The sequence below is a fragment of the Musca autumnalis genome, unplaced genomic scaffold (assembly GCF_047663935.1).
Source record: "Musca autumnalis isolate F117 unplaced genomic scaffold, ASM4766393v1 scaffold_1, whole genome shotgun sequence".
NCBI classification, from domain to species: Eukaryota; Metazoa; Arthropoda; class Insecta; order Diptera; family Muscidae; genus Musca; species Musca autumnalis.
This window is the reverse complement of record NW_027411644.1, coordinates 283789347-283817284: the sequence shown is the minus strand read 5'-3', so window position 1 is coordinate 283817284 and position 27938 is coordinate 283789347. Positions and strand designations below refer to the sequence as shown.

The 27938-nt window shown below is 35.1% G+C and overlaps 6 protein-coding genes across 7 annotated transcripts in view; 3 read left to right on the top strand and 3 right to left on the bottom strand.

Moving 5' to 3' along the window:
* Nucleotides 1–1175: 1175 nt before the first annotated feature.
* On the bottom strand, nt 1176–4418 carry Pisd (phosphatidylserine decarboxylase). Its single transcript, XM_073961474.1, has 2 exons — nt 4129–4418; nt 1176–4050 (listed from the first exon to the last, which is right to left on the bottom strand). The coding sequence occupies exon 2, from the start codon at nt 3614–3616 to the stop codon at nt 2294–2296; it is 1323 nt and encodes a 440-aa protein (XP_073817575.1). The 5' UTR covers nt 3617–4050; nt 4129–4418; the 3' UTR covers nt 1176–2293.
* Nucleotides 4419–15195: 10777 nt separating this feature from the next.
* Atg6 (Beclin-1-like Atg6) lies at nt 15196–16762 on the top strand. The gene is made up of 3 exons (XM_073961482.1): nt 15196–15423; nt 15479–16523; nt 16582–16762. The coding sequence occupies exons 1-3, from the start codon at nt 15300–15302 to the stop codon at nt 16688–16690; spliced, it is 1278 nt and encodes a 425-aa protein (XP_073817583.1). The 5' UTR covers nt 15196–15299; the 3' UTR covers nt 16691–16762.
* On the bottom strand, nt 16702–17941 carry LOC141389644 (splicing regulator SDE2). The gene is made up of 2 exons (XM_073961483.1): nt 17765–17941; nt 16702–17699 (listed from the first exon to the last, which is right to left on the bottom strand). The coding sequence occupies exons 1-2, from the start codon at nt 17852–17854 to the stop codon at nt 16947–16949; spliced, it is 843 nt and encodes a 280-aa protein (XP_073817584.1). The 5' UTR covers nt 17855–17941; the 3' UTR covers nt 16702–16946.
* Nucleotides 17942–18227: 286 nt separating this feature from the next.
* LOC141389631 (ribosomal RNA processing protein 36 homolog) lies at nt 18228–19817 on the top strand. Its single transcript, XM_073961472.1, has 3 exons — nt 18228–18445; nt 18992–19532; nt 19600–19817. Exons 1-3 carry the CDS (start codon nt 18389–18391, stop codon nt 19728–19730), a joined length of 729 nt encoding a protein of 242 aa, XP_073817573.1. The 5' UTR covers nt 18228–18388; the 3' UTR covers nt 19731–19817.
* mRpL11 (mitochondrial ribosomal protein L11) lies at nt 19733–20998 on the bottom strand. The gene is made up of 3 exons (XM_073961473.1): nt 20748–20998; nt 20401–20685; nt 19733–19966 (listed from the first exon to the last, which is right to left on the bottom strand). Exons 1-3 carry the CDS (start codon nt 20880–20882, stop codon nt 19796–19798), a joined length of 591 nt encoding a protein of 196 aa, XP_073817574.1. The 5' UTR covers nt 20883–20998; the 3' UTR covers nt 19733–19795.
* Nucleotides 20999–23982: 2984 nt separating this feature from the next.
* Nucleotides 23983–27938, top strand: part of spas (spastin) — a 35813-nt gene continuing 31857 nt past the window's right edge. The window contains exon 1 of one of the 2 annotated variants that reach the window (XM_073961471.1): nt 23983–24001. Coding sequence is in view for 1 of the 2 variants with exons in the window: in XM_073961469.1 (XP_073817570.1) it covers nt 27725–27925 (201 nt within the window). In the remaining variant the exon portion in view is untranslated. Of the gene's footprint in view, nt 24002–27359; nt 27926–27938 lie in introns of those variants that run through there. The other variant, XM_073961469.1, reaches the window with a different exon arrangement.

The window sequence follows — 27938 nt, the reverse complement described above, 5'->3', positions numbered from 1 at the left end:
TTAGAATTAAAATAAATACATATGCAAGCCATCATTAACCAAAAATTAGTGTTTGCAGTCTTTAAAATACAAGTTGAAAAAATATGAATTTCTGCAAAACAAAAAATTACTTAATATTAATAGCCTTCACTTTATAGGTGAACAACTTTTAATAAAGTGCATTTTAAACAGTTCATCCCCCGTTGTTTACCAAAGGAAATACTCTCTCAGAGGGCTAAGTCAAAACACCCACCAAATTCTCTCATTTATTTTGAGAGAGAATTATTAAGGTAGATGTATTAGCAAACTGTAACAAGAATGTCAAAACAATTTTGCAAACATTACTAATTTTCATATTTTCTTAGCACAACTTCATTCCGAAATTATTATTCAATGTATTGTTCAAAAAATTCCACAAATATTTACATTTTTCATCCATAATTTTGTTTTTTAGTTTTTGCTTTGAAATAAACACATTTTTTTGACATCTACCTTCATAACATTCCCTGAAGAACACATAGTTCGATTACCGGTTACTCTCGAAACATTCGATCAACGATTTCGATCGAGTCTTATCATGCCGTTTTTTTCTCGTGTCGAAAACTTATTCACGAGTAAATTTACGATCGAATCGAATCACATAATTAGGCCCCTGAGCTCCGAAAACTCGCTCGAATCCCCCACCACCAAACTAAAACTTACCCCAAACCCAAAAAACTTGCCCAACTCACACAAAAAAAATTGTCACCTTCCCCCAAATTTTCACTCGCGAGTAAATCAGAGCTCCGATTACAACTACCTACAAGTTTTAACCAAAGAACTGCAAATTGGGAACAAATTTCCTTTACCGACCTTTCGCAGAAAAAATCAAAAAATTTTGTTTTAAATCGCAAGTATTCTTAATTAGCCGGCCTTCGGCCGGGGATTTAAGACTTTCTCCTATGGACAGGAGCGAATTTCGGCTACGCGAACAAACTTTTTTTTAAATCGTAAATTTTTTCCCAAGTAAACAAGGGAATTTTCGGAACTTCGGAGGCCTATATCTCGGTAAGTATACATTTCCTCAACAAAAGAAATACATTGTTGGAATCGGCATGAAAAGCACTATCTGTGGTAATTTTTTAATAATTTTCTGCGGTGGGTCGGTAAAGGAAAGATATGCCCCAAATTGCATTAAAATAAAAAAAAAACAATTGTTTTTATAGTCGTAAACAAACTTTATTGCCATATTATATTATTTATTTTACAATTGCCTAAAAACAATATGCAAATTTGTAAGACTTAAAAAATAATACAATTAAAAATATTAATAAATTATTTATAGAAAATGTCTTCTTACAATAGGATAGGGACATTTCTAAGTATTGACAGAGTAAAGCAAATAAATTATAATAAAGCTGAGGTTTTTTTTCTAGTATGAAACTCAAAAAGAACATTAGGAGGGTGATTAAAAAAATAATTACAATATAAATAAACATAATTTATACTTAAATATTAAATAATTTAAAATAAGTTTTTTTTCTTATCTCAAGGCACAAAGTGCGGGTGGTATTTCATTACCCACAACAATAATAGAAGTATAAACATTTACATTTTTCTTATCATTGTGGGAAACAATTTGTTTATTGAGGAGGATTAGGTTTCTTTCTAAATCGCCTACCGTATGACCAGCAAGCAGTTTGACGACAAAGTTCAATTACAAAAACTCTAGGGGATTTTTCTGATAAACCGTTCATGTGATAAAAATTAAGTAGACTTTTATGCGTTCGTTTTAAAAGAAAACAAAATGATTGATTTAAAATTAAATTACAAACGATGTGAATTATTGCAAGTGCAAGAAACATATTTTTGTATGATTGTATATGGGTATAATAGCAATGGTTTGTCTTTGTTTCTAAACTAATTTAAATCACAATATACAAAGCATGCTGAATATTCACATTAACTGACCTAAAAATCAAGTCTTTCCACACAAAACAAAATTATCTATCTTCGATTTGAGTCATGACGTTAACTCCCGCAATCACATAAAAAACAGCGCATTTTCGAACGGGGGAAAATGCAAATTCCAAAACTTATTTACATACACCATTTAAAAAATGGCCAAAAAATACATACAAATACTATATATGGAACATACATAGTAGCCCATCATCATCATCCAATCCATCAACATCATCTACATTTGCTGATGTCTGGCATTTTCTTTAGAGAATTAATCTCTCGTTTTCTTTCTTTCAATAAGCAGAACTTATTGAAAATTTGTTTTTTTTGTTAAGACTCTTGGCTTAAATGTTAAAGTTATCACTTCATTCTACTCCAAGTAACCCAACGGTTGTCCAACCTTAACTTTCTGACCAGCCTCAATGTTAAATTTAAAGTTTGTTGGAGCCTCGAATAGCAATACAATGGTACTGCCCATATTGAACAGACCAACCAATTCACCTTTTTTCAACTTGGGTTTGTCACTTAGGGCCAACTCTTCATAACCACGTTGATTTTTCCATCCCACCCAGCGGTTGGTTTTCAATTGTTTATCCATAACAAATTCCATTGAGCCCACATTTGTGGCACCCACTGCAGTGTAGCTGAAGAAGCCATGTTTCCATTGACCCAAATAAAGGGCACGTTCGTTGAGACAAAACAAACCAGGCAACCAAGTGGCAACTTTGGGATTAACTGACAACAATTCGCCGGTAAAGTGTCTGCGTAAGACCGCCTGCCATTCAGTGGGGGAATGGAAACGATGATAGTCGCCAGGAGCCAAATATATTACACATTGATAGAGCGTAGTGGAGCCATCACGTTTGTGTTTGATCATATCAGCATAATCCTCGCCTTCGGCAGCAGTTTTATTATCCACCCACGAAGCTGGACCCAAGAAATCTTGTATACTATAATCGACACCTTTGACTTGTTCAATTAGCGATTTAGATGCAGTACCAAAATGTAAAATTTTTCCATCCGCCGGTGATACCAGCGGTGATTTTTCATCTATAGGCCTTACACCATCCTTTAGCGGCCGCGTAAAGAACTCCGATAAACTTCTATAGTGTTTATAGTCCGGATATAACGCCTCTTCTATGTTCACATTAAACGCATTCGAATACCAGCCGTAAATATAGGGCCTAAAGTTTTCGGGTATTTGACAAGCTGCCAACCATCCCCATGCTCTGCTCAATAGTCTCAATGGCAAGGAACAATAGATTTTCGCCTGGAAATGTGATGCGGTATGGGGTATTTGTTCTTTAACGGCATTCTGTTTGTGTAACTGCCATTCGATGGCACCAAAAACGCATATTCCAACGGGAGCAAATTTGAGCAAAAATCCAGTCCATCTCAAGAAGGCACTGAGGCGTTGTTTCTGCAAATCCTGTTGACGTTTAGCCTGAACCGAGGGAGGAGTTCGTGGTGTCTGTGGTTTGTGTAGCGTATTCGACTTGATCAAATTCTCCACCTTGGCATCAGTTTGGTTTATATTTGCACCAGCCTTTTGTGAAAACGATTGACGGAAATTCTTTATCAATGGCCATTTGCCGGCTTGTTGTTGCGATTGCTGTTGATGTTTTTGATGTACTTGGCGCCAATTTCCAGCCTTCATAAGGAAACGGCCACGGGGTATAAAGTAGGAAACCATTATTACAATCTGCCAATCAGTAATAACAGAAGTCTCTACAAATTAATTCAATTAGGAATTTCTAGACACGCAGCCTAAATACAATCCAATTGCTTTGTCAGATGAGCAAATAAAGACGTCCTCTTCGTAAGAGGTTCCAAAACTAAATGAACGTTTGATTTGATTTGTATTCACAAATAAAAGTTTCAGCTGCCGTGCGCCTCCCGTTTGAATTACTCAATATTCTGAGATTTGTTTTTCTTATCAGTAAATGTTCTGTATGTTATTCGTGTTACTTCTTTGTACGGCTATTCGTAGTAATTTTCGTTTCTGTTATTATTCTTCTTTCGTCTTTAAAGCTCTGTAGGAAGGTTTTTTCAAGGTTAGTTTTTTTCTCGTTTGTTTTGTTCCGTTTTGTTGAGTAACATGTGAATCCAAAAATGAAAACTATTTTTCTGGAGCATTCGAAAGGGAAATAGATAATGTTGTGTATTAATTGCAACATCAAATTGTTGTAAATCAATCTAATTTACCTCTTCTGGTTACTTCATTCAATTTATAAATAAAATCTCCAATTTTTCATAAAACAATTGCAATTTCAATTTTTTTAAAAACACTTTCGGCGAATGACTTTTAAAGAAAGGAAACCAAGTCGGGAGGATGATAAAAAAGATCGGCGCTACTTTTCTTTAATGTTTTTGACAAGCAGAGGCGGGAGTTGTTTTTGTGTTGACCCAAATAACGGAGATAAAAGACTGAAAAGTTCTGGAACACAAAATAAGATTTTGAGCGTTGGCGGCGTTCAGATGATATCTTGCACTTCATTCTTGAATAACGGCGTATGACATTTGTCAACAGACTGTATCCAAATGATATCTTAAGTGGCATGATGACATGTCGAGTCAAAGTTATGGTAATAGTTTGTCCCGTTCCACACTAGTGTGATTTCATTGAAAAATTTCATGAAATTAGGCATTCTAACTCTTGTGCCAGACTATGGAAATTTTCATGAAAATTGTTTGAACTCATGGTTAAGAAGGGAGAAAAGGAGCCCCCTCACCTCCGCTCTCACCTAAAAGCTAAAATAGTTTCATGTGTTGTTTTCAATGTCTGAAACAAGAGTTAAGGCCAGAACAGAGTCAATAGTCGCTTGCTTTGCTTGCTTCCCAAATGTCAAATTAAAAAGGAATGCCAGAGCCTCCTAAAGGAGATCGCAGATGTATTTGCAAAGAGGCTCTGGCATTCCTTTATACTTTGACATTTGGGGAAGCAAGCAAAGCAAGCGACGATTGATTCTGTTCTGGTCTTTAGATCGAGTTCCCCACTACAGGAATTTCATGATATTACTCTACTATGTCCCGGTCCATACTAGCGTGAATTTCATTAAAAAATTTCATGAAATTAGGTGTTCTTAAATCGAATTCCCCACTACAGCAATTTTATGATTTTACTCTACTATGGACGTCGATTTAGAGACGCATAATTTCATATCAAAATTTCAGTGAAATTACTGTAGTGTGGCCCGGGACTATGGAACTCGACCTAGGAAATCAAGTAATCAAGTGGATTTCTTAAATGTTAACCAAGCATTAGCATTAGGCTAAAAACCGTCAAACTTTCCAAAAAATGCCAAATGACGGCGGCGACACTGCGTGTTACCTTTTTAGTGACCCTACAACAAATACAACTCAACAACAACCACATAGTAATTTGTTTTTGTGTGTTATGTTAGTGTCACCAGTATATGAAAACAAAATAAGACAATTCCAATAAATTATTGGAATTTTAAAAAATTAATAATTTTTCACATTTGATTGAATATTTTGAATGAAAATTCGTTACATTTTCAATTTGAATGTTTCCAAATTATTCCACTAAATCCATAATTCCTCACAGATTGTAGAATTTTTGCAAAAATGTTTGGGATCGCTGGAAATTCATTGAAAAAGAGAAGCTGTTTCAATCTTTTGTTTTTGAAATCAAAGAATCACATATTTATTTGGGCTTTATTTTTTTCAAATTTAACAAAATGTCACTCTTAAGCCCTCGGCACATACGGTCCGTTTTGTGACACGTTGCGCGTTGAAAACAACAACCACATGAAAAATGTGTAAGTGATGCCAAGTTTGTTCTTGCAGTTTTAATGTGGTTGTTGTTACGCAACGCTCAACTCGCCGTATGTGCCGGGGCCTTTATTAACAAAGGTTTTACCGCCTCTACATGGTACAATTAGAAAGGTAGATGCCTCAGCCCAGCTGATCGAATTTAAAACGTCAAAAAACTAGGAATTCGCCCTGAAAAATCAAAACAAAAAACCATATGATTCGGTAAGTAAGAGATAGCATGTCTACACTTTATAGACAAACACAAGCGATAAAAACAGACAACAGGAGACCATTTGGCGAAAATTTTGACAGCTTATATTACAAAAAAAGTTGCTTTGTTGTAGCAATTCGCCGATGCATCTACCTTTTTAATTTTACCATGACGGCGGCGACACTGCGTGTTACCTAGACCGTGTTTAGACATTCAAACTGGAAAGAACATTTTTCTTCTCAGTTTCTTTAAAAATTTCCTCGTTGTTTAGACACGGAAATCATGTTTGTGTCAATTTTTTAATTTTTCTTATTCTTCTTCACACTCATTTTCTCATTGCGCCGTTCAAAAACAAATCCAAGGAAAAATTGTAATGAAAAGTAAAAATGGACGTGTGTGATAAACAATTAATTATTAAAGGAACCCTTGAATTGCATTTTAATTTTGATATTTCCACATATTTCGAATTGTTTTTGCTTAAAAAAATAGTTTTTCCTCCAAATGGTTTTTTTTTCAATTGTCTCCGCTGTTGTTTGTTTCTCGACAGAGAAAATAAAATGAAAGAAAATGCAAAAACAAATCTGCAGCCAACTTCAGGTTGTATACGAAGAAAAACGAAACAAAACAGAAATTGCCAGTACAGAGGTGTGTGTACCCCCTCTTGTTCCTCTCTACTCCCTCGCCCATAAACTCAATTTTCTTTCCCATCAACTTTCCCTGTATAAACAGGGACCTATGTCAGAAGGCTATTTAGTGACCCTCATGGTACAAATACACAGGTAGCCGCATCGGCAATTGTTGGTAACATACGATGTCAAAATTTGACATCAATTCAATGCAATTGACACATTATGTTACCATCAGCTGGCTTGATAATGCTACCTGTATTATTGTACCATGGTGACCCTACAACAAATACAACTCAACAACCACATAGTAATTTGTTTTTGTGTGTTATGTTAGTGTCACCGGTATATGAAAACAAAATAAGACAATTCCAATAAATTATTGGAATTTAAAAAAATTAATAATTTTTCCCATTTGATTGAATATTTTGAATGAAAATTCGTTACATTTTCAATTTGAATGTTTCCAAATTATTCCACTAAATCCATAATTCCTCACAGATTGTAGAATTTTTGCAAAAATGTTTGGGATCGCTGGAAATTCATTGAAAAAGAGAAGCTGTTTCAATCTTTTGTTTTTGAAATCAAAGAATCACATATTTATTTGGGCTTTTTTTTCAAATTTAACAAAATGTCACTCTTATTAACAAAGGTTTTACCGCCTCTACATGGTACAATTAGAAAGGTAGATGCCTCAGCCCAGCTGATCGAATCTAAAACTTCAAAAAATTAGGAATTCGCCCTGAAAAATCAAAACAAAAAACCATATGATTTGGTAAGTAAGAGATAGCATGTTTACACTTTATAGACAAACACAAGCTATAAAAACAGACAACAAGAGACCATTTGGCGAAAATTTTGACAGTTTACATTACAAAAAAAGTTGCTTTGTTGTAGCAATTCGCCGATGCATCTACCTTTTTAATTGTACCATGCGCCTCTATAAGTGGTGTTTCAGTGTGCGGCACGTCGTTCATACTTGGAGGAGTTTACATGTCATTAATATGAAGAAGTTTTTCTGGGAAATAGTTTTTTTTTTTTCGAAATTATTTTTTCTCCTCAACAAAATATATATCCCTAATGTACACCGAAAATAGATATAAATATTTTAAATGCAGTATGGAATTTGACACTAACGTTACAGCCCAGTTCAGTCAGCTGGGTATTGCTGTTACCTTATATTGTTATACCATGAAAAACCCCTAACCTTAAATTCATGAAAATAAAGAGAAATTTCGCGTCTTTTCGGTTTTGTGGGCGCATAATGTAAGTCCGTAAGTAAGTCCGAAAAGTAAAATGTATTTTTGGTATTTTATTAAATAAAAGCATTTGTTTTTTCTTGTTTATATTTCTTGAACTACTTGACATTTCCGCCATTTTCATTTCCAAATTAATGTTGATGACAAATTAACCGTAATATCGATATCAATTGGTTTTTTGCAAGGCATATTCATATAAGGTAAATTCATGAATTACAACAACTAACAAATTTACAAAAACCACATTGATGTTATTGAAAATTAAGGGGAGTACACACCATCAGTCAAAACTGACAGTCAATGAACTTTTGCTACAGTTTTCTGGCAAATAAAAACTTTTGTTTAGGTAATAATGCTTGATATACAATATGTAAAGTATTATTCAGAGATTTGGAAAGTAATTATTCAGCTAGACTTTGACATTAACAAAATGGATCTCGATGACTGTCAGTTTTGTTGGCCGGTGTGTACTATGCTTTAATTGTCAAAGATAAATATTGAATAATAGTATCGTTCCAAAAATTTGTTCAGGAAAAACATAAATACATTTTGAAAATCCTCTAAAATATAACAAATTTGAATCAAAATGTAAATATAAAGCATACAGAACTTTCGTAGGTCATTGTTATTACACGTTTACGGTGAAAAGAAGAATTTTAAGGCCGCGGCACATACGGTCCGTTGAGCGTCGCGTTACAACAACCACATGAAAACTTTAAGAACAAACTTGGCATCACTTACACATTTTTCATGTGGTTGTTGTTTTCAACGCGTGACGCGACTCGCAACGGACCGTATCTGCCGGGGCCATTATGGTCGAAAATTTCAAAGTTTCAAATTTCATGAGTACACCCTATTACATTTTGAAAACTAAATTTACAACAAAGTAAGAATACAGCTGATTGTCACTTCTACCTTGTATGAATATACCTTTGTTTTTTGAAATGAAATATCGAAAATATCTAATGTTGGGAATATCGATAGTTTGCCAGCTCTATTGTGTATTTGCACTGTGGTTGCAATGTAGTAAAAGTTTTGAACTGCCATCATAGAATTTATTTTGCATTTAGGTGTAAATGAATAGAATAATAATAACCTTCTTACACATTATTTTTTAATAGCAAAGTGTCAAAAGAGAAAACCGAAAATGGCGTTTTCAGCGCCATTTTTGATTAAAGAGAATTAACATTTTGGTGTCCGAGAATGCTTTTTTGTGGCAAATGTTAAATGTGTAAAAACATTTTACTTCTGCAACACTACTATTATGTCATTGGAACGCTCTTTGATTATGGCTTTATTACACCATATGTATGACATCAGCTGGTCTGTATATTCCCTGTAGGAAACGTCAATAGTGAATTTATACTGACTTACTACTGACATTGTCAACAGTACTACTGACAAACTGTAGACAACTCATGTAATTTCCTATAGACATTTTGTATGAACGTGTCATTCGAAAGTCAGTACTGACATTGGAACTAGTATGTCAGTAGTTGAAATTTGCTTACATTACAGCTGCATAAACATTGGAAAAATCTCGCCATCGATTTTTGCCAAATAACCCTTCAACATTTTAACTCATTATTATGCCGTGTCCAAATATCAGATGTAAGTTGCGTTCATTTCCAGCGAGACGGGACAATATTGTTACGGAATTAGATTTAACTAATCTCCGTGTAGACGTTGTTTTATTCCCCGATACGATTTGTACCAAATAAAACAGGGTTCGTTTTAGATTACGTTTCTACAATGCTTTATTTACTTTATTACACTTATTCAGAACCGACTTTAATTACAAAGCACACAGGAAGTCTCTAGTTAGCACGCAGCTCTTATTTAACCGATCTGTTCAGTTCAACGCTTAAAACACAACTACTCCGTCATTGCCATTTCCCCGGTATTTATACCCCAAAGTCTCCCTGTTCTAGAGTCCTCCAGAACACATATGGCAACATCTCGAATCTATGCAGCGAACACACAGACGCACATTCGCACTAAGCGAACAACCAGACTCACATACATACATGGGGGAATACAATTGGACGACAAGCACAGTAATGACGTAACTACAACAACAAACAAGTGCAATAAAGAAGTAACAAACTAAACAATAATCACATGATTGTGGCAAAACAAAAGCACATTAATGAAAGGTAAAGAACATCTAGAATAATGAAGATAATTCTACATGATAATTGTTGTTGCTTAAATAAAGTAACTGCGTAATAAAACTTTACGTTACAATTCAAATTTTTAAATTAACGGAAATTAAACTAAACTAACTTAAACCTATCAGTTACATTCGTAACAATATTGTTACGGAATTAGATTTAACTAATCTCCGTGTAGACGTTGTTTTATTCCCCGATACGATTTGTACCAAATAAAACAGGGTTCGTTTTAGATTACGTTTCTACAATGCTTTATTTACTTTATTACACTTATTCAGAACCGACTTTAATTACAAAGCACACAGCAAGTCTCTAGTTAGCACGCAGCTCTTATTTAACCGATCTGTTCAGTTCAACGCTTAACACACAACTAACACGTCATTGCCAGTTCCCCTGTATTTATATCCCAAAGTCTCCCTGTTCGAGAGTCCTCTAGAAAATGTCTGGCAACTCCTCGAATATGTACAACGAACACACCATGGCACAAATACACAGGTAGCCGCATCGGCAATTGTTGGTAACATAAGATGTCAAAATTTGACATCAATTCAATGCAATTGACACATTATGTTACCATCAGCTGGCTTGATAATGCTACCTGTATTATTATACCATGGAACACACAGACGCACATTCGCACTAAGCGAACAACCAGACTCACATACATGGGGGATGATCAATGACGTAATTACAACAACAAATAAATGCAAGAAAAGAAGTAACAAACTAAACGATAATTACATGATTATGGCAAAACAAACAAAAGAACATTAACAAAAGGTAATGTAACGACTAGAATGATGAAGAGAGTTCTACATGGTAGTTGTTGTTGCTTAAATAAAATAACTGCGTAATAAAACGTCACGTTACAATTCAAATTTTTAAATTAACGGAAATTAAACTAAATTAACTTAAACCTATCAGTTACATTCGTAACATTGCCTCCCGCTTAAGCCTGTTCGTCCCGAATAGGCACAGTTCCCTCTCTGTGGTATGGGCATTTGTAACACTGCCTCCCGCTTAAGCCTGTTCCTCTTGACTAGACGCAGTTCTCGTTCCGTAGTGGTGGCAACCGATTTAGATGTACCCTCTACTGCGTCAGCTTTGGACTTCTGCTCTTCTGGACGTTGCTTTCTCTCCAGGAATCTTGACGTTATACCTTCTTTCTTTGTGGTCACCTTCCTAAGTGCCACCTGGTCTTCATCGGACTTGTCCTTCCTTGTTGTACGGCCGCTTTTCGATGGACGTTTCCTCGACGTACATCTTCGCTTTTTCCTCCTCGTTGCGAGATTTTTCCGCTTTCGTACTGGCCATTTTTCGGCGGCTTCCACCTTCAGCGTACGGACATCTACAGCGATTTCGTCAGATTCTGCGCTAGGGCGACACATGCTTTTCTTCTCTTTGTAGCCCACATTAATCGGTATTTCCACATTGGACCAAGTCATCACACGGTGCTTTATGTCCATGTTTATATCGAAGGCAATCATGAAGTCTACACCAAGTATAACTTCGTCCATAATACCGGCCACTACAAAATCGAAATTTACCGATTTTCTACCCATGCTCAGCCTTTGGTAGGCCTTTCCATGCACCGTTGTAGTCTCGCCTGTGGCCGTCCGCAACTTGACTCCATTTAACGGCAATACCTTCCCTTTTACCAAATCCGGTCTAATAATGGACTTCGTTGCACCGGTGTCCAATGTCAAGGTACGCAATACACCATTGACGAAGCCTTTAACCGTTAAGTTGTGATTCTTCTGCTGGACTATGGCTATAGAGATTGTGGGACCATCATTTTCATCCTCTGCCAGCGGCGTCTCGTGATTGACGGAATTCATTTTATTTGATTCACCTGATGTCTCTCTTTCCAGATTCTTGGCCACCGGTTGGTCGTCGCTTTTTGAGGGCGGTGAGGTGGATCTGAGCCTTGGTCGTTGCAATATGCATTCTCGTGCAATGTGTCCAGCTTTACGACAATTATAACCAGTCTTTTTCGTTCTAGCACGTTGTAAGCTTTAGGTTTCACCAGCATCTTCGCGGTTTCTTGGGCCAGGGCAAACGACACGGGTTCTGCAAATGTTCCTATCGGTGCCGCATACGTCGCAAATTTTATCTCTGGATCACGAATACCACTTGCAAATGTCTCAATCTTTATGCGGTCCACCAATGGATGTGTCTCTCCTGGATATGCCAACTGCGCCAACCGCTCTATATCAGCCGCAAAGTCTTGTAAGGTGTTTGGCTTCTGGACTCTTCCCCTCAGTTCCATTCGGTAGATCTCTTGCTTGTGTTCACTACCGTACTTACGTTCAAGAGCAACCATTATATCTCCATAGTTGTTCCTAGAAGCGGCGGGAATACTCTGTAATACGTCAGCAGCATCACCCTTCAATGCCATAAGGAGTGATACCGACTTTTCGTTGTCGTTCCAAGAATCTCTAGCAGCCACTGTCTCGAACTGTAATTTGAACACATTGAAAGAGGTAGAGCCGTCGAACACTGGAGGCTTAATTTTTAACGCGTTATGGATAGCTCTCACTGGACCGCCTTTAATTTCCAGTTCCGACATTTTCTTTTCTATGCCCAGAATCTTCTCATCTTGAGCCAGAAATTTCTCGTCAACAGACAAAATCTTTTTATCCAACTCTTTAATTTGTACCTCCACGTTTTCTACTCTCTTTTCAATCACCATCGTAACGAGTTTCTCGTTAATTGTTCTAGAATTTACCTCTAATTTTTCCTTTAATTTCCTGGAATATTCTTCACTTTTTCTGGAATTTTCTTCCATTTTAGCATCTAATTTCTCCATCATTTTACTGGATTTTTCTTCAACCATTCTACAATTTTCTGCTTTCATTTCCATCATAAGTCTGGAAGTTTCTTCATTCTTTCTAGACATCTCTTCGTAACAATATATTCGTCAGGCTCCACAATCTTCTCTAAAGATTCCATAAAATGTATAGCTGACGAAGTTTCACCACAAATGTTGTCAGCCGCCTCAGAATTTGTATTTTGATATAGAATTGTATATTTTTTCACTTGTCTGTAGATTCATTCCATGACACAACTACCTAGGTAGTAGGGATAGGTAATGGAAAGCAATAATCGATTTTTCGACTATTCGATTATGGTCTAAATATAAAAATGCGATTTTTCGGTCTTGCGATTATTTCAGTTGTCTTAAAACTCGACTTTCGACTTTTCATAACCACAGAAAATCGATTATAATCGACTATTCGTCGATTATCGAGTTTTCTTTTGAAACTGTAAAACCGCCAAAAGTGTAAAACCGCCAAGTCAACAATCTATGGTCAAACTCGAAAATCGATCACAAGATAATCGATTATGCGATTTTCCTTCCAGATAAAAGTCGACTACGATTTTTAGATTTTTGACTGCAAAAAATCGATTAATCGATTAACCGAAAGTCGACTTACCTATCCCTACTAGGTAGATGCATCGGCGAATTGCTACAACAAAGCAACTTTATTTCTAATGAAAAATTTCAAAATTTGTAAACAAGGCGAAAAACAAAACAATTTGCCTTGGCACTGTGTTCTAGTTGTCTCCATGGCCCAATTATAGGTCCTCCAGCAACCGAAGTCAAAGAAAAACAAAGATTTTAAATGTCAAAATTCATAAACAGAGGCGAAAAAATGTTTGAGGCTAATTTCTTTTCTGTCAATTTATGTAGATACATACAAAACATTTTCCGAGAAAAAGTTGTTACCGTAATTATTTTTGTTTGACGAAACAAAAAATACCAGCTGATCGAACTTGAACTGCTAAAATAAGTCATTGTAAATGAAATTTTCATACAAAACACAGCAAATGTTGACATTTTACGTATACAACATTAAGTTTATTTGCTTTCTTTTTTCGGGATACATCTACCTGTTTCTATACAGTTCGACATTTCAATACCTCACAGCGAATTCAAATGACAAATATGAATTTTGACAGCTCAAATCGAAATCATCTGATTTTGCTGGAGGACCTATAATTGGGCCATAGTTGTCTCTTTTTTATCGCTTGTGTTTGGTTATAAAGCGAACACATGCTATCTGTCACTTACCGAATCATATGATTTTTGTTTTGATTTTTCATGGCGAATTCCTAGTTTTTTTTTTGACGTCTTAAATTCGATCAGCTGGGCTGACGCATCTACCTTGCATGGTACAATAAGAAAGGTAGATGCATCGGCGAATTGCTACAATAAAGCAACTTTTTTTGTAATGTAAACTGTCAAAATTTTCGCCGAATGGTCTCTTGTTGTCCCTTTTTATCGCTTGTGTTTGTCTATAAAGTGTAGACATGCTATCTCTTACTTACCGAATCATATGGTTTTTTGTTTTGATTTTTCATGGCGAATTCATAGTTTTTTGACGTTTTAGATTCGATCAGCTGGGCTGAGGCATCTACCTTTCTAATTGTACCATGCATGGTACAATAAGAAAGGTAGATGCCTCGGCGAATTGCTACAACAAAGCAACTTTTTTTGTAATGTAAACTGTCAAAATTTTCGACGAATGGTCTCTTGTTGTCCCTTTTTATCGCTTGTGTTTGTCTATAAAGTGTAGACATGCTATCTCTTACTTACCGAATCATATGGTTTTTTGTTTTGATTTTTCATGGCGAATTCATAGTTTTTTGACGTTTTAGATTCGATCAGCTGGGCTGAGGCATCTACCTTTCTAATTGTACCATGGTACCATGCTACCTTGGTAATTGTGCCATGAATCATTAAGATAATTTACCAAGGCGAATTTAACAAGGTGATCCAATAGTTGACGCTAGGTTGTAGTCTTCATTTGCTGTCAAATTTTTTTTGCCCGAAACATCCACAAAAGTTACACCATGGTAATTTACCATCATGGTACAATTAGAAAGGTAGATGCCTCAGCCCAGCTGATCGAATCTAAAACGTCAAAAAACTATGAATTCGCCATGAAAAATCAAAACAAAAAACCATATGATTCGGTAAGTAAGAGATAGCATGTCTACACTTTTTAGACAAACGCAAGCGATAAAAAGAGACAACAAGAGACCATTTGGCGAAATTTTTGACAAATTACATTACAAAAAAAGTTGCTTTGTTGTAGCAATTCGCCGATGCATCTACCTTTCTTATTGTACCATGTTTACCATGAAACCGAGCTATTGTAAAACAGCTGTTTTTAACACCTTATTGTTTGTTTTCATTTTTATTTTTATCAGTTACTTCTTCTTCGTTTCTTTTGCTTGAGTCTGTATTTTTTTCTTCACAATAACAAAAGCGAAAAAATCCAATTCCAAAACAAATTCCAATTAGACATAAAAACAAATAGAAATGAGTCAGTCGGGAGAGGTGGAAAAAGTTCCGGTGTCTTTTGCATGCCAAAGATGTTTGCAACCCATATTATTAGATGAAAATCTGGACAATATCAGTGTTCATGCAAAGGCCGAACTATCGCGTAAGTTGCAATATTTTTGGTTTCCAACAGAAATCAATACATGATTTCCTTTCAGTTCCCATATATGCCAGCAATGTCAACACCCTAGATAATCAGGACAACAGTTTCGATCATTTCGTACCACCCTATCGTTTAACAGATTCCATTAATGGTACTGGTTTTATGCTGGTGTCCGATGGTCGTGACAACAAGAAATGGAGTGCTGCCTTTAAACTGAAAGCCGAACTATTCGATTCGTTGTCCTCCAATTCGGAAATTGATCATCCATTGTGTGAAGAATGTGCCGATTCCATGCTGGAAATCATGGATAGAGAATTGAAAATTGCCGAAGATGAATGGAGTGATTATAAGAATTATTTAAAACAATTGGAGCAACAACAAGATTGTCCAAATATAACAGAATTGGAAAAGGAATTGGCGGAATTAAAGGAGAATGAGCAGACGCTATTGAATCAATTGAATGAGCTGAAGGTGGAAGAGCAAAGTCTCAATGAAGCCATTGAAAAGGAAGAGGTGGAAAAGCAGAAGCTGCAAGAACAGGAAGCAAGTTATTGGCGTGAATATACCAAACATCGTCGTGAGTTAATGTTAACCGAGGATGATAAACGTAGCCTAGAGTGTCAAATAGCCTACGCCGAACAACAATTGGAGAAACTCAAAGATGCCAATATTTTTAATATAACCTTTCATATATGGCATGCTGGACACTTTGGCACCATAAACAATTTTCGTTTGGGTCGCCTGCCTTCGGCCTCCGTTGATTGGTCAGAAATTAATGCTGCCTGGGGACAAACGGTGCTACTATTGTGTGCTTTAGCACGTAAGATTGGCTTGACATTTGAACGTTATCGCATTGTACCTTTCGGTAATCATTCATATGTTGAAGTATTGGGTGAAAATCGAGAATTGCCATTGTATGGCACCGGTGGTTTTAAGTTCTTTTGGGATACAAAATTTGATGCTGCAATGGTGGCGTTTTTGGATTGTTTGACACAATTCCAGCAGGAAGTGGAAAAACGGGATCCTGAATTTCTGCTACCCTATAAAATGGAAAAGGGTAAAATCATAGATCCATCAACGGGAAATTCATATTCCATAAAGTATGTTTTTGTGAGAAAAGTATGGGGATGATTTTCTAAAAATGTTTTACTCTTTCAGAATACAATTCAATTCCGAGGAGCAGTGGACAAAGGCTTTGAAATTTATGCTTACAAATCTCAAGTGGGGCTTGGCTTGGGTTTCCTCTCAATTTGCTAGTAATCAATAGTTGTATAGAAATAGGATATTAGTATATAATCAATTTATTTAAAATTTAAGAAATACATACATTATTAATAATTATTTGTTATTTTGTGAATTTATTACTTAGAATTATGCAAAACTCTCGGAATCATTTGAAATCATAAGTGACGATAACTATAACATTTTGTGTTTTAATAATAATGGTATGGTAATAGATGTATACCATGCTAATCGACGATTTCAAACAATTCCTAAGTGTCTTATCGAGTGTGAAACCAAAATTATTTACTAACTACGGATGCTGCCGATGTTGAGTCATCTGAAGCATTTGCTTCCTCTGGTGCCTTTTGCTGTTTACGTGCAACTGTTTCAGAATCATTTGAAGAACTTGCCTCATCACTCACAATTGGAGTTTTGTCTGTTCCAGTGGCCTTTTCCTGGGCCTTGGAATCTTTCTTGTTCTTGCAAACGTTATCATCGTCATCACTACTATCATCCGAGTCATCAGAATCACCCGATAAATCATCATCTATCCATAAGGCAGCTTTTTTAGCCTTAACTCCTCCCGCTGCAGCTTGTTTAGAGGTAGATGGTTCATGTTTACGTTTCAAATCACCAGCCCCCTTTGCTTTCTTAAAGCCCTCCTCAACAGCATCACATACTTTTTCGGTTAACTTGGATCTTGCTTCCTCATATTCCTCATCTTTGAATTCATGTTTTGGTACAGCGAGTAATTTTTCAATTTTACGTTTTTTCCTCTCCTCAGCTTCACGTTCTCGTTCTCCTTGTTTTTCCAACCAAGCTTTTAGGCGCTTTTCTTCATTTATGTCCCTTAATCTACGGCCACTTAAATCTCGGCAAGCTTCTCTGTTTGTGGTCTTTTCAATTTGGGCACCAATTGCCCGAAGCATAGAACCGAAACCACCTTTACCACCCAAAAGGCGTAGGCGAACATATACAGGAGCATTTTGCTCTGCATCATGTTGCAAACGTTTGCCATTTTGTTCCAAATAGAAGGAGTCGGGGGAAAAGTTCTGAAAGTATAAACATAGGAACACTTAGTGAACTATCCATATAAAATCTATATTTTCACTCTTACCGTTTGATGTGTCACATAATCTATAAGTTTTTCGCAGTTATGTTCGGGAATTGCCACAGAATTACTTGCATTTATAAAAAGATTGACCATTTTTCCAACTTTTCCTATTTTTTCCACAAAAAAAAATTTGTTTGCAAACAACAGACGTCACTCGAAAAATGCGTTTTTAATACGTTGTCACTTCGTGGTGATTAACTAGAATAAAGAAACGGCGACACTGATTTTAATTGATAGACTTTGACATTCGGCAATACGAAACGAATTATTGTTGGTAGTGGACATAAACTGCTTGGAGAAATTGACAATTTTTTCCAATTTCCTCACAATTTGTTTGTAAACAGCAGACATCACTCGAAACATTAATTTTGAATTATAAAGATATCCAATTTATTGTGTTATCATTTCCGGGTGAATAGCTAACTCCCCGTTTGAACAAAGTTATGGAACGGCGACACTGATTTTCGAAATAGACTTTGAGATTGGACTATACAATGCTAGTGTTGGAAAACGACATTAACTTATCATATGTTTTTATATTGGAAAAAAGCAACAACAAGTGTAAACAAATACACGTGAAAGGTCAGAAATAATAGAATTAAAAACAATTAGATTTTTAAAATAAATATGAGTTCCTCCTCTGATGAGCACAACTCTTCTGAAGAAGATGAAGAGCAACAAAGAGTAAGTAAAACATCTGTCTAACGTTTAGAGGCACCACTCGGATAGCTACGCAATTTCAATTTTTACCAGCATAATTCAACTAGATATTAATTCTGGACTAAATATGATCTCCTAGAAGCAAAATCTTCAGCGAATGCGCAGATATATTCCAATCCGGGGAAGCCAGTTCCACATTGCCAAACGTTTGGTGTTGTATGCCGGAAAAAGACTATAATCTACAATGAAATTCTGGATGGTGCCCTTAAACTTAGGAGTCGATTATGATAGAAACTCAACCATAGTTGCGTTGCCAGAAGAGAAAACCATAGAATTAAAATAAGTGAAACGACAGAATTTTTTGTCAAATTCATTCAATATCAGTGTTTTGAACCTTTAGCTGTTAATTTCATTGTAAAAAAGTATTAATTTTAATGCAGAAATGGATGTTTCTATTATTAAATTTGCTGTCGGCAACGCAGCTGGAGTTGTGTTGCTATCCATAATCGACCCCTTAGCCTTTTCCGAACCTCCACATTTTTAGTAATTCTTATTTTCAATTTTCTACAGAATGAAATTCGTGAAGATCTAAAGTCAATGTCTTTTGAAGAAATTATGAAGCTGAAAGAGGAATTAGGCGCTAAAATTTACAAAGAAGCCGTTCTTGGTATTGATAGCAGTAAAAATTCAAAGCCTAAAAAAGAAGCTAAAGACTTTAAACGCCTTAATAAAAATCGACCACGCGAACAGACTACAAAACGTCAAGTTCCATTTTTGGGTGCTGAATTGCGTACAAAACGTAAGAAAGACAATGAATTGCGTGATCCAAGATTTGATGAAAGGGCCGGTGAATATGACGTAAAGAAGTTCAAGGAAAACTATAAATTTGTAAGTGAAATACGTGAAAAGGAAGTGGTGCAATTAAAGGAGGTCCTTAGCAAAACCACCGACGAAGATGAACGTCGTGAATTGAAAAAAACAATACAAAGGTTAATCAATAAAAATGTTGAAGATAAGAGATGGCATCAGAAACAGCAACAACTGAAGGAAGAACAAAGTGAAATACAAAAGGCAATTGCAGAGGGTCGACAACCACATTTCATAACCAAGAGTAAGTTGAACATTTATTGAAGGCCTCAGTTAAGGTTTATTAATATTTGTTATTTTGTCATTTGCAGAGGAACGAAGAACCAAGGAATTGGTTGCCCAATTCGAGGAACTCAAACAGAAAGGCAAACTGGCTAAACATTTGGAAAAGAGACGCAAAAAGAATGCTGCCAAGGATCGTAAGAGGATTGGTTTTGATTAGGATTGTAGTTTTAAATATCTTTTTATTTTATATATACTTTTAAACAATAATAAATTTTAGTACATTTAACCAGTACGTAACATCTTAGCCTCACGTTTTTCTTGTAATTCACGTCTTTGAGCTTCAACAATAGCACGTCGTTCTTCCAAAAAGACAGCATAGTCTTCAGCTTTTAATTCTCGCACAATTTTAATACCGCATGTACGGGCAATACCCACCAGCATTTCACACATTTGCTGAAAAAGAAAAACAAAATTAAAAAAAATGATACTTGGATAATATAAAAGCTACACGTCTTGTTTTGAGGCTTCACTTTGACAAAAGAAAAAAGTTTCAAAATGGTTACACAAACATCAACGAAGGAACAACATCATATTTGCATAAAATTTGACTGAAACTATGATGTTCACTTATGGACAGGTGCAAAACTAAGTCAAATTTATTTCTTTTAATTCGTTTTTTTATTTGACCAGCTTTCGAGCTTGGCACCTATGGACAGGTGTAAAGCTCAGTTACGCTTAAAGTTTTTTTTCTTAAAATTCGGTTTTTAAATTGTTTGGCATTCGATCTTGGAATAAATGATGACTAACATATCCGGTTTTATCGTTGCTAAACATTTCAAACCGATCCATGAAAAGCCCCTAAACCGCAATTACTCTAAAAATCTCACCTGCATGGTAAGTAAAGCATTTGGAGGATCTTGAATTTTAATAGCGGCAATTTCATATAAGTGCTTTAATGTAATCATACCGGCAACTTCACGCCCGGCACTCATAGCACCTCTTTGTATGCCGGCAGCTTGTTTCAGCAAAAAGGCAGCAGGTGGAGAATGTATAACTAAATTATAACTACGATCACTGTTTACTGAAATGCGACAGGGCAATGGGATGCCTTCCTTCATATCAGCTGTTCGTGTGTTGAAATCCTTGCAAAAGGCTGCAATGTTAATGGCACGCTGGAAAACAAATGCAATATAGAATTAGAAGCATAAATACAAGTGAAATTTAAAGTATTTACCTGACCCAACATAGGGCCTAATGGAGGACCGGCTGCGGCCATACCAGCGGGAATATTTGTTTTTAACTTTGTGGTATGAGTTATCTTCTCAACACTCTTCTTTATATTCTTCAATTTGCCCGCTGCCTTGGACATGTTGCTTTTGGTTACTTTTTATTTAAAAATTAATTAAAAATCGAAATATTCAGAGATATCTCGGCTTGATTGTTGGTTATGCAAAATATTGTGTCAGTGTTGGAAAGTGAATGCATTTAAATCGGCCAGCTGATGAGGCCAAATAACGAAGATTAATGATTTTATCGGCGGCGGCGCAATAAGTACAAAGAAATAGGCGGCTACTAGTGGCCAAATATTATAAACAATTGCTTTGTTCCAGAACCCGCAAGAAGATACTATTTTTTACTACTAGTAGATTCTTGCAGTTCTGGAACAGACCATATATTTAATAATTTAAGTATGATAATATAAAACTATTGTAATAATATTCTTATATTTGCTTTTTGGTCGCCAACATTCGAAAATCGAATAGGCAAATAAAGAAGAAGAAGAAGTGGCCAAACAAAAAATGTGTAAAAATATAAGTCCCGGTCCACACTAAAGCGATTTCTATGAAATTGGGCGAGTTCCTCAATACTTTAACAGCAATTTACTAAGGCCGCCATCAGACCATCTGCTTTTTCACATGTATGACATCAGCTGTTCTGTAGTATAAGTATACCCAAAGTGACAACATACATGTGAAAAAGCAGACGGTCTGATGGCCGCCTAATACCCCGGTTACACTATTGAAGGTTAACCCACTGGGTTTAATAGATCCAGTGGGTTAATCTTTGCTGGTTACACTTTGCTTTTCGAGGATATAAACTGTCAGCTGATGTTTGTTTACGTATACATACAAAATAACTAATAAAGTCGTGTTTTACACTTTTACAATTTCTCGTATGAGATATCGTCCCCTCTTTGCTAATATTGGTATATTTTACACACAGGGATACATTTTTGTATCATGGTATCAAGCGTACTTTTTGCTAAAAGTGTCTAATGTAAAAAAATAAATAATTTCATGATTTTCAAATAACTTTAGCTTTATTAACTCCATAAAATCTCATGTGACCAATCGTAAACGTGTAAAACACGACTAACTCTGTTGCAAAAACAGTTGCAACTTTTGGTACTTTTTGAGTAGAGTTGGATTTTTTTGCACATATACCGAATACAACACTGTATTTTTGGTGGATTTGTGCCGGATTTAAAATAAACCCAGTCGTGAGAGGATTTAATTTTTGTATGGCAAATCTGGTCAGATTTGACCAGATTAAGCAATAAATCCTCATGAAGTGGGTTAACCCGGCAAAAAGCTGTAGTGTAACCGTGCTATAAATTAAAAAACAAATTTCCTTGTATTTAATTGTTCTGTGTGACAAGAGCTTTCTCACTTCCCAACATCTCTAACAATGTGAACACCCCTTAATGTGTCATCTGGTAGTTGTAGGGTTGTATTTTGTTAATTACACGATTCAGCGTTGCCAGTATTTTTTAGCCTCTTTTCCCCAACTTGTCCAAAACTTTTCCCCAAAATTCCCCAGATTTTATTGAATTTCCTCAAAAAAATCCCCAAAAATTTTTTAACAAATAATTACAAAAGAAATCAAAAGTAGTCTTATGCTATGTTTACATTTACGAAATCCACTCGATTTCAACTGTCAATTCCATTGCTCAAACGGCAAATGAAATCCAATCGATTTCAAATGAGTTTTCATTTGACGTATACACAAAGGAAATGACAGATGAAATCGAGTGGATTTCGTAAATGTAAACATAGCCTTATTTTACTATTGAAATTCATATCATTAATCTTGTAAAGTATTCTATACATTTATATATGAATTAAAATAACGATACTGAAAACTTCACTTTCTAGTGATTCAGAATCATACACTAGCGGCCATCTGAATAGGTTTGAATTTTTTTCTTTTTATATGTTAAGGTATCTTCTGATGTGTTCGTATTACAGATCCATACTATTTAGTTTTTGAGAACTTTCAGATAAAATCAAGAAATACTCAAACAAAAACGTTTTATAAACTTGCTTTAAATGACTTTGTGATTTCGTAAGATCTCTTCTGAGCTTCGAAAATTGTCTGAAAGCCAATACCAAGTGTAACCATATTATTAGGATCGATAAATTAGAAAGGTAATTGAAAATAGTTGGTATTTTAGTTAAAGTTTAATTTTTTAACTATCCTTGCAGTACAAATTTAAGTACTATCATGCTCACAAATCCACCATAGTGGACCACATGTATCATTAATGTTCGAAAATTGGTCTGGAAGAATGTTTCTTCGACGACAATAAAGTTGAAAATTGTAATTCAAATTTAACTCAAAGGGGCAACTATTTTTTCAATATCTTCTTAATTTTGTTAAAATGGTTTCAATATTTGAGTGTACAGGGAAAAATGCATATTAGCCTACTTTAAGAAAAATAAGGAATAAAGTTCGCATTACCAGGGATTTGTTATTACATCTTCCATTTCCCATCAATCCAGAAATCATTTCTGCAGTTAAGTCCTCTTCAGCAGTAGAAATGATGGAAAATGTTATTTTAATTCAACCCACTGTTTCAGTACGCTGTCAGTCGTCGAACCGCATGATAACACTTCAAATCTGTCATAAATTATTACTGCTGCGACCAGTTAGTATATGATGCACGCATGATGAAATTATAAGGTGGCGTAAAACGGCCAGCTGATTGGTTTCAATCTGTCAAATATTTTGTTATTGTGAATAAATTGTATGAAAACGTAAACAAACATTTTGACATATTGAAGAATTTTCGGCCAAAATAGAGTTGTTGTTGTGCTACTTACGTGACCTGTTAAATAGATCTTGGATGCACGTTATTTGTGCGTCACGCATGCGCTACTACTATTCACGTATTGAAATTAAAAAAGATCAGATAATCTGAAGTAATTAGTCAAAAAAGAAATTCCCCAAAAATCCTCAAATATTTTTCAGATTTCCTCAACATTTTCCCAATTCCCCAAGTCGAAATTTTTTCCCCATTTCAAATAAAAATTCCCCAATTTGGGGAAAAATCCCCAATACTGACAACGCTGACACGATTTATTCTGGATGACAAGTACTCGGTATTTAAATATATATCAAACCGACACTTCAAATGTATAAACAATAAAATTTAAACTATTTTGAGATAGAAAGCACGAAGGAAATGTAAATTCTTTGGTATAAGCTGTAAGTACGGATTTTAAATTAGTTGTTTTGTACATCAGCCATAACGAATTATTATTAATATATAATTTCTTGTGATGGCGCCAAATTATCCGGCTTACATCCGTCACACCAAATTATTCAATATCTTCATAGCACTAGTTGTTGTTTTTTCTAAGGGTTGAAAAAAGGGGGTTTGACATAACGACATAACGCAAAAAATAAACATCAAAGTATGACATATTAAAAAAGAAAGCAAACTATCTGAAAGGAAGAAAAATAAGTTTTATCAATTGATGTTAAGTGATAAGGTGAACTGGTTAACCTTCTTTAGTCCCGGGCCACACTAGAGTAATTTCACTGAAAGTTTGACATGAAATTATGCGTCTCTAGATCGAGTTCCATAGTAAAGTAAAATCATGAAATTGATGTAGTGGTGAATTCGACCTAAGAACACCTAATTTCGTGAAATTTTTTAATGAAATTCACTCTAGTGTGGACCGGGACCTATGAAGATTTATTTGACGTGCACAATGGAATTGACGTTTAAAATCCAGTTGGTTTGTTAAATCCGACTATATGTAAACGTACTATAACTAAATTTTCTTTGACTTAATATAGGCAGCACTTATCTTTGTTGTAAGGGGACTGTAGTTATGAAATATTTACTTTTGTTTCTTTTGTGTTTTTGTTCTTTTGTTTTGTGTTTTGTCTTCTCCTTTCAATCGTAACATCACATCAGGCGAAGAGTTTAATACTCGAGTTGAGAGTTACTAATTCAGGTGTCACCAGTAGTGGGATTCTGTAACTTTTTTTTCTACCGAACCGATATTGGTAATTAACGAAAATTTTCGGTTGAATTACCGAAAGTGCTATTCTGTAACTCGATGTTATCGATACAAAAATTTTAGCGACGAATATCGGTAGAATGACGGAATTTAAAAGAAGATGCACGTTATTTCAAAATGAAAAGCGTATAAGAAGTATATAAATTATTCTAATTTTTAAACGTTTCTTGTTTTAGGAGAAATAGAAAAAATCACACCGTAAACGAAATAATGCTCATTCAAATAATTCAAATTTCTAATGAAATTATTTAAATCACTATTGTATATAAAATAAGTATGTTTCAAATTACATGTAGAAAAATTTATCTTTAGGACATGTTTATATTATATATATATATATATATATTTATATATAACTACGTTTACATACAGATAACTATATCTATTTTATTTTTTATTTATTCCGGTGGATTTTAATTGTCAAATCCATTGGATATACGTATAAATTCTCATAACCCGGCAAGTTCTAATATAAACATGGTGTAATATTGGTTGAATTGTTTGAAACAGAAGATTTAAAATATATGTATTTTGAACAGGAATATTTAAATTGTTCAATATGTTATATCAGAATTACGCATTATCAGGAAATATGACGACCATGGTGATATTCCTCTTTCTTTTAATGTTGATGCTAATCGAAACCACCAATACATTTTTATATGGGTAGCAACTTTTACGGAATATATCCTTCAAAATATTTTGTCTGTACTGAAAATAGTTATTATTTTCTGAGAGATTTTTCCCGCAATTCTGGAGGTTTCCAAATGACCCCCAATTTCATCCATTACTTTTTTTAAAATGTATCCATTTCCAATTTGTTATAAGCTTCCTATTATTTAGATTAAAAGGATCCTCCATATGTCGCAGAATTTTCTTTTTTATGCGTAAAGAAATGTATCTCAGCTTACCTTTTTATTTGCCATGAAATATATTCCAAAATCATTTCTTAAAAATTTGATTTTCATTGATTTTTTGTTTAAAATATGAAAATTCTTTTATGTCGGTAGACTTAACGACTCCTTTTTTTTCGTCGGTAACTGACCGATGATTTACAATAAGTACCGACATAAATTACCGACAAAAATTGGTAAAATTTGTATACAGAATAGCACTTACCTACAAATATCCCTAACTATCGACATTTGTCGTTAATTCCATCGGTAGAGAGTTACAGAATCCCACTACAGATCTAGTTTCATACGCTCTTTTTGCAATGAATCGTTCAATTGAACTAGTTCGTTTATGAACTATACAACTCTACGCAAAATGTCATATTTAATAGCAATTTTTCAGATTATTATGTGCAGTATTCCATTCCATTTTTAATTTTCAAGCAATTCTTTTGGCAAATTTGCGTATGTATACGTAAACAAAGATCAGCTGACTGAAACCTTATATCATTTTAGACTAGTCTAAACAACTAGGATTTGAAAGTTGGATTTAGAAATCGAGTCGATTTAAAATGGCTAGTCTAAACGGGCTATTATTTTTAGAATAAATGATTTCGCCAGCGGTGGGTAGGGATCAACCAACTGTGTTTTTTGTAGGGATCTCTAAAGTATCTGCTTATAAATTGTATCCAACGGAGTGCATTTTTCATAACTCCGTGTAAACTTTTGGTTTGTTCTCATATGAATTGTATGGTGTCTGAAGTAAAGGAACGCTTTTCGAGTGATAAGCCGCTTTTTGGCTTCAATTAACTAAGATTAGGTCGAAACTAATTGCAATATATCGCTTAATATTCAAGGTAGATTGAAAAATCAATACTTTTTGAATGCAAATCAAATGTTATAATTAACTACAACCCTATTATTGAAGATTCTTCCACGTAAAGGAACAGAGCTTTTATCACAAATATACAGAAAATGCAACCCTACAATCGTATACACCATTATATTTTTTTCTTGGTATTCCCCTTTCGACGCGCCAAAAGAATTCGTAAAAGAATCGTAAAAGATCGTGCTACTTATTCTATTCTTGAGTTTAGCTTGAAACGGAACGGAAGTAATAAATAATATATTAATAAATAAATAGAAATATCTATATATATATATATATATATATATATTCATTTTACAGAAAAATTATGGGAAGCTTTTGGACCAAAGTTGGCAGAGCCGCTAAGAAACTCCTTCTTAAGATGCTGGAGAAGGCTTTAGAGGCCGTCAAGAATTGACTGCTAAATTTAATAGCAGCCTTTATTCTAAGAGTAGTGACCAACATTTTGCGGGCGATTGTTAAAAAGTTTTGCGCATTTATTGCCCAAATACTTTTAAAGTTATTTATTAACCGGTGTAACCGATGTCTTTAAGCATAAAAACCGATGTCTTTAAGCATAAAATAAATAAGTAAATAACTAACTAAATAAATGGAATTTCTAATTTCTAATTGGACAATGCGTTTTTTTTTGGTTAGCATCTTTATGCTATCAATGCCAAATACAACCATGTGCATTGGAAACAAGTGGAAGTAAGTTGACAACAGGTGAACAGATGTTGTTTGTTTATGTGAAGAATACATCCAGCAGAGACGCCAGTGGCTTAATTTGTATTGTGGGAAGGAATGTTGGGAAGCAAATGCATTGGCCGCTGATGTGGATAATATCGACACATCAGCAAAGGATGCATTAACAGCCACCGCCTCCTCCTCAACAACAACAGCAACAACAACACATTTTGCAAAGTCCACAACATCAGATGCAACCCCAGACGTTACAGACAACACAACAACTTCCCCAACAGCAAGAACTTATTATGAGGCAACAGCCTCGTGTTGTCTACGGGAATCGAATTAATTTCACACCCCAACAACAACCACAGCAGCAACAACAGCAAGTCATAATGCAGCAATCTCAACCGCATCGACAACAGCAACATATACAAATCCAAACTAATGCATGCATCACAATCCAACGGGCCACATGGTGCAACAACACCAGCAACAGGTGCAGCAACAACATACACCACAACAAACCGGAACTGGGCAAACAAATAATGCCCCGGCCCAACAGGAACAGAGCTCAGGAGTACGACGGGGGCCAATTCGGCCAATTCAAACGTTGCTACAACAACTGCTTCAAGTGCTTTGTCAGCAGTTAGTGAGTGCATCAT

Excerpts from the sequence above, each read along its gene's own strand:
- Pisd (XM_073961474.1), bottom strand. The coding sequence starts at position 3,616 with ATGGTTTCCTACTTTATACCCCGTGGCCGTTTCCTTATGAAGGCTGGA.
- Atg6 (XM_073961482.1), top strand. The coding sequence starts at position 15,300 with ATGAGTCAGTCGGGAGAGGTGGAAAAAGTTCCGGTGTCTTTTGCATGC. Across the intron at positions 15,424-15,478 it reads TGCAAAGGCCGAACTATCGC|TTCCCATATATGCCAGCAAT; the intron begins GTAAGTTGCAAT and ends ATTTCCTTTCAG. Across the intron at positions 16,524-16,581 it reads GGAAATTCATATTCCATAAA|AATACAATTCAATTCCGAGG; the intron begins GTATGTTTTTGT and ends TTACTCTTTCAG.
- LOC141389644 (XM_073961483.1), bottom strand. The coding sequence starts at position 17,854 with ATGGTCAATCTTTTTATAAATGCAAGTAATTCTGTGGCAATTCCCGAA. Across the intron at positions 17,700-17,764 it reads ATTATGTGACACATCAAACG|AACTTTTCCCCCGACTCCTT; the intron begins GTAAGAGTGAAA and ends TTATACTTTCAG.
- LOC141389631 (XM_073961472.1), top strand. The coding sequence starts at position 18,389 with ATGAGTTCCTCCTCTGATGAGCACAACTCTTCTGAAGAAGATGAAGAG. Across the intron at positions 18,446-18,991 it reads AAGATGAAGAGCAACAAAGA|AATGAAATTCGTGAAGATCT; the intron begins GTAAGTAAAACA and ends AATTTTCTACAG. Across the intron at positions 19,533-19,599 it reads ACCACATTTCATAACCAAGA|AGGAACGAAGAACCAAGGAA; the intron begins GTAAGTTGAACA and ends TGTCATTTGCAG.
- mRpL11 (XM_073961473.1), bottom strand. The coding sequence starts at position 20,882 with ATGTCCAAGGCAGCGGGCAAATTGAAGAATATAAAGAAGAGTGTTGAG. Across the intron at positions 20,686-20,747 it reads TAGGCCCTATGTTGGGTCAG|CGTGCCATTAACATTGCAGC; the intron begins GTAAATACTTTA and ends TTTGTTTTCCAG. Across the intron at positions 19,967-20,400 it reads ATGCTTTACTTACCATGCAG|CAAATGTGTGAAATGCTGGT; the intron begins GTGAGATTTTTA and ends TTTCTTTTTCAG.